We start from the raw sequence: 9,620 nt of genomic DNA on the forward strand, positions 1-9,620 counted from the left end.
TGTTGCTTCCCTGTAGAGGTCAGGAATGCAGCACAGAAGGAGTTGTCATCATTTCACCCTTCTCCTGAAGTCTGCTGCAAACTCAAGGTGTCAGACAGACCATGGCTGCCAGCTCCAGCCTGGCCTTACCCCTCCACTCACACTCTGGCACCAGGGAGGTGGAACCATGGCCCTGTAAAGACAGTGTGCAGGCAAGAGAGAGATCTACATTATCTTTGCAAAAACACACAAGGATTCGAGGGTGTGGTGATAACAAGTTCGCCAAGGCACCAACACGTGGCCAATGCTGAGGAGCTCAGTCCTCCTTTAGCGACTCTGAAGGGTCTGAGAAACTCAGAGCTGGTCTAGTCCTTGCTTGTGCCCTCTGGAGAAGCCCGAGGGCAATGAGGCAGTCAAGTATGGGGACAGTGCCCAGCTGTGGGAGCAGTGGAGCCCACAGCCCACCCGCAGACCCAGAGCTCAACGGGGTTGCAGTGGAACCAGGCTGGGGTCACCACACGGTGCCCCAGGGTTGGGAAGGTGGTAAGGGGGCCTCACACAGTACTTAAAGACTTTGACACAGTTCTCCCCTGCGTCTGCCACGAAGAGGTGCCCGAAGGGAGAGCAAGCCATGCCAGCAGGCCTCCGCAGCCCCGCGGACACCAGGCAGACAGGAGCCCCGTGCTCTGGGAACAAGTGGACTGTACGGAGCTGCTCGTCTGCCACCAGCACGCTGCCATCCACGTCAACGCAGACCCCAGCGGGGTTGCCAAAGCGGTGTCCGTATTTGCTGCTGAGGGAGCAGAGGAGCCTCCGGCTGCTCGTGAAGACCTTGACGTCTCCACACTCCTCGCTCACCACGAAGCCCCCGCTGGGCGCTGGGCTGACGTAGCGAGGTCCCTGCAGGTCGGGCACGGAGTGGGCGTGGAGCACCTTGAAGGCGTGGTCCAGGGCAAAGCTGTGCACTTGGCCTTCTGCATAGTCTGCTACCAAGATCTTGCCCACGGAGTCCACTGCGATACCCCTGGGGGAACCGACCTTTCTGATCTTTACCCAGTCCCCCTTAGAGAGGCCGGTGTGGGGGTTGAAGACCCAGACGGCTCCATTCGTCATGTCGGCCACGGCCACCATTCCTGCCCGGGTCACCGTCACGTCTTCGGGCAGGAAGGTGCCTCCTCCCTTCCCGGGGTCCTGGCAGGGCAGGGAGCGCAGGGTTCGGCCCGTGCTGCCCAGGACGTGGACCCAGGGAGCACCCTCGGCTGTCACGTAGGTGGAGCCGTCCGGGGAGCGGTGGATCCCGCTCACCCCCCCGTAGCGGCTGCCCCCGGGGTTGGGGATCTCCCGCACCAGGTTGTCCTGGCAATAGTGGAGGAGGTTCTTGATGTTGTCCAGATCTCCACACAGGCTCTTGGCCTTATCTGCCAGCTGGTGGACTTGGTGCTGTGTCACCATGCCCATTCCACGCCGGCTGCTCAGCAGCGGGCTGGCTGTCTGGAGAGTGGCGATGGACTTCAGCTGAAGGCTGTAGATGGTTTTCAGAAGCTTCTCCTTTTGCTGGCTCATCTGCAGGGTGTAGTCCATGACCAATCTCTCATACCTGTTTTGGGGAAGCAGTAGGACTGTTACTGTCCCTGCCATCTCTGGAGACACGCTCTGAGCTCAGGTGCTGGCTCTCTGTCCGGGCTCATGGTGTTGGTGCTAGTCTGGATTCACTCCAATGCAACAGAGTCCATATCACAGCCCCACCAGCTAGTTATGTGCTCAGGGTATAAAGACAAACAGGGACCATGGCACAGAAGTAAGGAAGTCCCCAAGCTGGATCTGCAGCTGGAGGAACCAACCAAAAAGGTCCATCAGCTTCAACAACAGCTTAGCCTGAGGATGTATGCGTGAAGGAGAGCCCTGTGTGTAGGCACACTGGATGAGATCTCCACCTCTCCAGTTCCTGAGATTAGTGGCTTCTCTCAGATCTTTAACGCTTCTTAACCTTATTTTCCATAAACCTCAGCTCTCCAAACCATGTTCAGTCCATGCTGACACTTGAGAAACTGAGGAGGACTATTCCTCCACTCCCGTATGGGTCAGATGTCCCACTTGATGGGCCATCAAGTGTGTTTGCTAAGGACAGCCCCTGCCCCACCCAAAGACGTTATTCCTGAGACTGCCGACAGCTCATCAGGAAGAAGGGAGATGCTGCTCCAAAGGACGTGTTTAACCTACACAATTTTTTCAGACCTGAGAGACTCACCTCAAGAATCACAATTTCTTTTTTGCCCACTCTCTTTCTCTTTTAAAACCAGAAGGAAAGAGTCCCCAGAAAAGGCAGGGATGACATGACAGCCTGGCTCTGCCATGTGGTCTCCAGGGGCTGGCTGGAGCACGGCTCAGAGCACACAGCCAAGAGCTGGTAACAGAAATGGTAAGAGAAATGGGACCTCTTTAAAGTTTCTGGAGAGGCAGAAGTCAACGTTGCTTTCAATGTCATTATAATTAATATTATAATGGACACACTCGGCTGCTCTGAGTTGTTTGCAAGCCACCACTCCACCTTCATCACCCTCTGTCCCACAGCTGCAGAAGTGACACTTCCCCAAAGCAGAGCTGAAGGAAGCTGGGCTGAGCTAAGTCATGCTGGGTGCAGATTGTCCTTCCTGTGTGCAAACACCACCATTGTCTAAAATCACCTCCTGAACACCTGCAGAGCTAGCAAATGCAAATATGTGAGGGTAGGGATCATAGGGTAGGGTAGTGAATACAGAGGGAACCTAATTTCTGCTCGTTTAGGGGCCTGGGAACAGCTTTGCCACCTTCTTCCCCAAAGTGGTTGTGCTTTGTGTCTCCAGCAGCAGAGACCTGCAAGCCCTCTGCCACCCCACCCCACGACTTCTTTTTGGGGTTCCCCTTCAGAACTGGACAGAGTTCCAGATACAAGAAATGGGATTTTACAGGTGGGGAAACCGAGTCACCACCCTGGAGCTGACGTGCCAACACCACACCCCCCTCACCACCTCGCTTCCCGGGCGCTGGGCACCCAAAGCCGCCCTCAGACCCTTGATGGTGTCTCCACCGTGGGTCTAAGCCCACACTGAGGGCCCTGGCACTGTCCTCAGCGCAGCTCAGGCCAGCGACCACGTGTGGCCACGAGCCCAGCCCAGCAGCCCCTGTACCTCTGTGCTGAGGTCCCGGGGGTGCCCGTCCTTCCCTGGCAGCGCTGCCCTCCCGCCGGCTGCGTCCTGCTGCCTCGCCAGGCTGCGGGGCCCAGGGCTGCTGTGTTGTTAGTGACGGGCGACTGCCCTCGAGTCCAGGTAAACACAAAAGCTCCTTGTGCTGACAACCAGCAGCAGCGAGACGAGGGCTGATCTGCGCTGTTTCTGTTCCCTGCCAGCCTGATGCCCAGGGAGAAGGTGCCTTTCCCCCAGGATCTGGCCGTGTCCCATCCACCCGCTCCTGCCAGAGGGAGGAGAAGCCCCACGGTGCCCAGCTGCAAACATGAGTTGGGGCTTTTCTGTAGCTGCAAACACGAGTTGGGGCTTTTCTCTAGAGGTGAAAGGGCTGATTTGCTGAACCTCACCCTTAGTGGGAGATGGAGCTGCTGGGGTGGGACAGGGATGCTCACACCCCGAATCAGGGCCCCTGCCTTGTCTCACCCCTTCACTGCCTCCCCGTGTGCTCCCAGCCTGGGCATCGTGTGGCTGTGTGCCTCGGTCTCCCCACTTGTAAAAAGGAGGCTGGAGGTTTTGGCCATGTCAAGCTTTGAGGTCCAGTGATGGAGAAGCTCTAGGAAGAGGCAGATCAGCCAGGACCTGTGGGCACAGCCCCCCCCCTCCATCTCCAAGCTGCTCAACCCTGGCTCTCCCCAGCTGGGCAAGGCCTTGTTTGGAGTTGACGGGGGTGTTTACCAGCTCAGCTCAAAGAAAGAAGGTCAGGAGGAAAAGCAGAGTCAGCTGGGACTGGCTTGTAGGAGTCTGGTCGGTGCCTGCCCTCCCTCCCTGATGGTGCCTTGAGACTGTGCTCAGTCCACCCCTGCCCACAGCAAGATCAAAGCATCCAGCTAAAACCTGGCCAAGGTGTGAAGAAGTTTGTGTCTGTTCAATACTCTGGTGGGCCAAAGGTCAGTGAGGTTTGGATGGGACTCCTCTCACCTTTTGGGATGCTTGGAGGGGCTGCATGTGCCTGGTCTTTCAGATGAAGGAAGCAGGTTGGGGTGTGGCTGGCTGCAGGAGCTGTGGGATGGGGATCTGCTGCTGAAGCCCCAGGGCTGGGTGCTCCTCTGTGTTTAGGGCTCTTCTGGTCCTGTATCAGTGTATCCCCAAAGCTCACAGCATCTGGGGGGTGGCTCCAGGCCTATTACCAGCCAAAATTACAAAAATAACTTGCCATGACAAGTGGTGGCCGCTCCATCCGAGCCCCAGCAGGACGGTAGGCAGCTTCAAAAACCATCTCCCAGGGCAACAGGGTCTGACCTTTTGTTTCACTGTGGTGTGCTCCATCACCAGGATAAACAAACACAGCCTGGCCCTGGGGCTCCCGTTCACCTTTGCAGGACCGTGGCTCTGTCACAGCCTGTTTGAAAGCCACCCCCGGACCCCAGGAGATGCCTGTGTCATGGCAGGACAGCCCATGCCCACGCTGACACCGAGAGCTGCAGGGTTCAAGGATGAGGGCATGGGCAGGCTGCTGGTGCTGGAGCTGGACCAAGGGGAAGAGAGTTTGGCTCCAGTTCAGCCTTTCCTGGAGCACATTACTTGTGTGGTGAACCTCTCCCCTTGTGGCTTTTCCTCCCCTGGCCCAGGGGCAGCAGCTCTTGCTTGAATGTCCACAAGGAACGTGCAGCCCCTGGGTCTCTGCCAGTCCACGTGCCCGGGGAAAGGGTGTGCAGGGAGCCAGCAGGAGATTCCTTGGGTGAGACAGTCTCATTGCCACCTAGTGACACACTTGTGAGAAAAGCCCAAACCCATCAGCTGAGGATATTTCCCTGCCTGGAGCACAGCTCTGTGGGTGGGGAGAGGCCCAGGGGACAAGGCTGGGCACAGTGTCAGAGCAGTGTTGATGGTCGTGGTGCAATGAATCCTTCCTGTAGCTGAGGTCCATGCTGGATGTCAGAGCTCTCCAGCCCTGAGGGTCACACAGACTCCCAGCATGGCAGGGTTTAGAAGGGACCTCTGGAGATCACCTCATCCAACCCCTCTGCTCCAGCAGCTCCCCCACAGCAGGGTGCCCAGGGTCACAGCCAGGAGGGTTTGGGATCTCTCCAGAGCAGGAGACTCCACAGCCTCTCTGGGCAGCTGCTCCAGGCTCTGCACCCTCACACCAAAGAGGCTTCTCCTCCTGCTCAGGTGGCACCTCCTGGGTTCCAGTTGGTGCCCGTTGCCCCTTGGCCTGTTGCTGGGCACCGCTGACCAGAGTCTGGCCCCAGCCTCTTGATACACACTCCTTAGATATTAGATTATTAGAGGTTGTGGAGTCTCCTTCTCTGGAAAGATTCCAAACCCTCCTGGGCATGATCCTGGGCACCCTTCTCTGAGTGACCCTTCTGGCTCAGGGAGTTTAGATGAGATGGTCCTCAGAGGTCCCTTCCAACCTCTATGCTGGGGTTCTGTGAAGTCAGCTCCTCTTCAGACATCACAGAATTCCCTCCAGGGAGGAACGTGGTAACTGCTCTGATCCCTAAAGCTGCCCCTGTGCTGTTCTCTGCCAGGCATGGTCACCTCGGAACCCCTGCTGCTGGTTAGCTAACCCATGGAGAAGGTTCTCCAGGGTCTGATAAGGGCTGAGCTAAAGCCTCAGCTTCTCCCTTGCTCTGTTCCTCTGCAGCCTCCCGCTCTCACCAGGCTCACACAAGGATTAGGAGTTTAATCCTCTTTGAGACATCCAGCTCCCTGTCGAGCCCGAGTGGAAGGGCCAAAAGCTGTGAAGCACAGCAGGGCACTGGCACAAAGCCCCTCTCCTGCCAGGAGCAGCCCCGTGGGCAAGCCCCAGCTGGCTCTGGTGGCAGTGTCCCCATTGCCACCCCCTTCCCCACCCATCCCAGGCACCAGGGCTGTCCCAGGGGCTGTGGGAGCTGGGCAGTGGTCCCACCAGCCTGGCTGCCTCCATCCCAGCCTGGCTCCTGCAGCCTCCCCACCCTGGCTCCAGTGGGGTGGTAGGAGGAAAGTGAAGTGTCCTCATGTCCTGGGCAAGGGACAACACCCCAAACCCCCATGGGAATGGGAGAGGAGCAGAAGCTTTCTGCAAACATGGCCCTGTGTTCAGCCTGGTGAGGAGGGCTCTGGAGCTCCAGGGGCACCTCTGAACCTCCAGGCATGGGTGTTCCTGGAGCAAAGCCGTGTGCCAGGAGCATCCTCTTATGGACAGTACTGGGCTGCTTGGTCCTCCAGGAAGGGTTGCTCTGGGTCTTGGCAGAGAAGTGGCCAGGCTGGCATGCTGGTGTGCCAGCTACCCACATCCTTAGGTACTGCACACTTAGAACTAGGCAGGAAACAACACTGGCTGTGGCCCCAGATCCAGGAAAACAACGTGGGTGTTTTGGCTTTGCAGCAGCCCCTGCCTGAGATGAGGGAGCCAGGGATGGCCGTGCAGGCACTCCTGGGTCTCCAGGCAGCTCCTGCCTTGCAGGAATATTTCCTCCTTCCCTCTCAACCCTTCAACCCTCAACATCTTCCCCCACACCCCAAGGGTGCAGCAGTGGGGGGCACCCAGCCCTGGTGCCTCAGCACTACCCAGGATCTCCTGCGTCACCGTGGCCCCAGCAAGCGTGGCCTCCCCTGCTGCTCCTCCTGCGAGGCAGGAGCTGAGCACACCTCCCTGGCAGCCTGCAGGGGAAACCCTCTCCCCGCTGCTCTCAGCTGCCTTTGGGGAGCACCAGCCTTGGTGAGAGCCAGAGGCTTTTCTCACCCGCCCCAGCTCTTTGCAGTGCTTAAACCCTCAGTGCTTCCCTCCGTGGGCCTTTGATCCGACTCCAAGGGTAGAGTGGTTCTGCCCTGGGCAAGCGTGCAGAGAAAGGATCCGTTTGGAGGCATCCAGGAGCAGGGAGAGGAAACCTCCAATTCTGATAACGGGTGGGCAGGGGGGAACGCAGCGGGGAAATTCTGGAGCTTTTTGTACTCTTTTTTTCCTGACTTAAAGCTGAGGAGATGGGGTAGCTGCTCCTCGACACTCCCCCACGCTGGCTGCGTGCCACGGGGGGATGGAAGATGCGGCCACTGCCTGAGCAGCTCTGGAGCTGCAGCCAGAATCACGGAATTGTTTTGGTTGGAAGAGACCTTTAAGATCAAGTCCAGGCAATAACCTGGTCTACTGGGCCTGCCAGGGGTGCAGGTGTTTGCAGCAGTGTCCTGGCAGAGCCAGGGGACAGTCACCAGGCACGGTGAGGTGCCTGGGGGCAGTGAGACCACCACGGTGGTTGTGATGGGGAGAGCAATGGGGGGCAGAAGTGCTGCTGCCACAAACTACTGGGACCAGAGGATCCATGAAGAGACACAGCCAATGCTTGGAGTGATCCTTCTGGGCTGCCTGGGCTGTGCTGCTCTTCCTCCCACAGAGGGGATCCCGGGAGGATGAGGAGGGCTTGTGGTTCCTCCAAAAGAGCTGCAGTTTTGGGTGAGAGCAGGCAGTCCATCCGTGTAGCTGCATTGCCCTTGCAGATCAGCCCCCTGCCAGGTCTCAGCACATCCAGTGTGCCACCAGCCCTGAGGGTGACATTTGTGCCCCAAGGGGAGCCAGCATCCTCCCCTGCTTGCTCCCAGTGTGTGGATGCTTCCAAGCAAAGGGAGGGACAAGACTGAGAAGAAGAGGCAAAGACACGAATGACTGAGGAAGAGACAGAGAATGTTGTTCCTCCTGGCACTGCTGGGACCTTCTAGTACACTTGGAGCTCCTGAAACCACCACGGTTCCTTACTTCAGGTCATGAGGAAACCCCCCCAGCATGCAGTCATTTGGGAGGCAGCAAACCTTGTATGCCCTCCCCTGAGTGGGAAGCACAAGGTGGGCTGGGGCAGGCTCCCTGAGACTACAAGGACCCTTTGGGGGCAATTCCCAATTTGTCTTTCTAGCTCCAGAATCCTCCCAAGCTGGTGCCCTCAGCTCCCAGCCGAAGAGCTCGTGCTGCCCTCAGCCCTGCCATGGCTGCAGAGCTGGTTCATCCCTCCCTCCTGCCCGTGGCAGAGCAGCTCTGCTCTGGGTTGTCTCTGCAGCTTCACACGTCTGCTCAGAAATCCCCTGGCCGACCTTGGCCCTTCTTTAGTCCACCTTTGGTAACTTTCCACTGCTCCCAGCTCTGGCCTGCCCACGCTGGGGTAAGAGAAAACTGGTTGTGCTGGGCAGGAACCACTTCTCCTCCCTGGCTGGTTCCACCTGGTAGCCCACGGTTAGGAGTGAGTGCCCGGGGCCCCGGCCCTGCCGCGGGTGGGTCGTGGGGGGGACGGGCACGGCCAGAGGGGCAGCGGGCAGGACACCCCAGCACTCACCTTCCCTTCTCTTTTCTGCCACCGCCTCCTGATTCTCGTGGTCCCAAATTGCTCAGACACCCCTGCCCAGCTGCTGACTGGGGCATGCGAGAGGCTGAGCTGGCATCAAGCTGGCATCATCCCCAATTCTCGGTGCCCGCCCTGCCCGCCTGTGGCAGCTCCCTCTTCCTCTGAGCACGGAGGTGGGTCTACCCATCTTTTACTTGTGGGCAAACCCTGGGGTGTTTGCAGCTCCGTCCTGTGGACCGTGGTTCCCCCTGCCAGGCTGGGGTGCCGTGGGAGGAGGTGATGCCCACCACAGCCCTTGCCATGCTCCGTGCAGCCCAGGGACCCTTCCCCTGCAGCGACTGTCCCGTTCCATTCCCAAAACTTGCCACTGGCCCTTTGCCACCAAGCCAGGGAAATGAGGGGCCACGGCATTTTTGTGGGGTCTGTGGGATGTTTTCACCTCATGCTTGGGGCTGCCCTGCTTGTAAGGAGTAGCTGTTCATGACGTCCTACCACCCATTCCCCCAAACTGTGACCCCCTCCCTGTGCCCTGGGGTGCCTGGGTTGCCCCTGTGCTGTCTCCCCTTGCTGTTGACCCCAGCAGTGCATCGAGCTGGAGCTCACAGCCTCACCAGCATGGCTGGAAAACTGGCTGGAGATGCAGCAAACCCACCCCTGGTGTCCTCTCAGCTTTGCCGGGGCCGTGTCCTTGTGCCTGTGGGATGGGGAGAGGAACAACCTTCTCTTTTAGAAGGAACATTGAAATCTGGTTCCTTCCACTGCCTTGCCCTAGATAAGCCTTCCCCGAGGGTTTGTTTATTAGGAAACTTCCCCCTCCTCCCAATCCCTGAGCTCTCCTTTGCTCTTGAACCCGGAGGAGAAGGAAAACTCGGGCAGGAGCAGCTGCACCCACCTGGGGTCAGAAACCCATAAAAGTTGTGCAGCTCCATTGACCAGGAGCTGCACCAGGAACCTGCTGTGACCCCAAGTCCCCCCAGCCCTGGGAGAAGGGGGGCTGCTGGCCTCGGCAGGGCAGGGGAGGGGTTTGGCTGGGTCCTCCAGCTGTCGACTGGGACTGGTCTTGGCTCAGCAGGGCAGTGGGGGGGACAGAGAAGCAGGGGGACTTTGGTCAACCATGACCAAGAAAGATGGCTATCGGTGGGGCTGCCGCAGAGGGCAGGTAATG

At 58.6% G+C, this 9,620-nt stretch overlaps 1 protein-coding gene across 1 annotated transcript; it reads right to left on the reverse strand.

Annotated features, from left to right (window-relative positions):
- Window positions 1–459: 459 nt before the first annotated feature.
- NHLRC4 (NHL repeat containing 4) lies at window positions 460–1,560 on the reverse strand. The gene has a single exon (XM_008946531.1). It carries the CDS (start codon window positions 1,558–1,560, stop codon window positions 460–462), a length of 1,101 nt encoding a protein of 366 aa, XP_008944779.1.
- Between the last annotated feature and the right edge of the window lie 8,060 nt (window positions 1,561–9,620).

Source organism: Merops nubicus, unplaced genomic scaffold (assembly GCF_000691845.1).
Source record: "Merops nubicus isolate BGI_N331 unplaced genomic scaffold, ASM69184v1 scaffold20048, whole genome shotgun sequence".
Lineage (NCBI taxonomy): Eukaryota > Metazoa > Chordata > Aves > Coraciiformes > Meropidae > Merops > Merops nubicus.

What these genes read in the sequence shown, in the direction of transcription:
- NHLRC4 (XM_008946531.1), bottom strand. Translation starts at nt 1,560, where the DNA reads ATGGACTACACCCTGCAGATGAGCCAGCAAAAGGAGAAGCTTCTGAAA.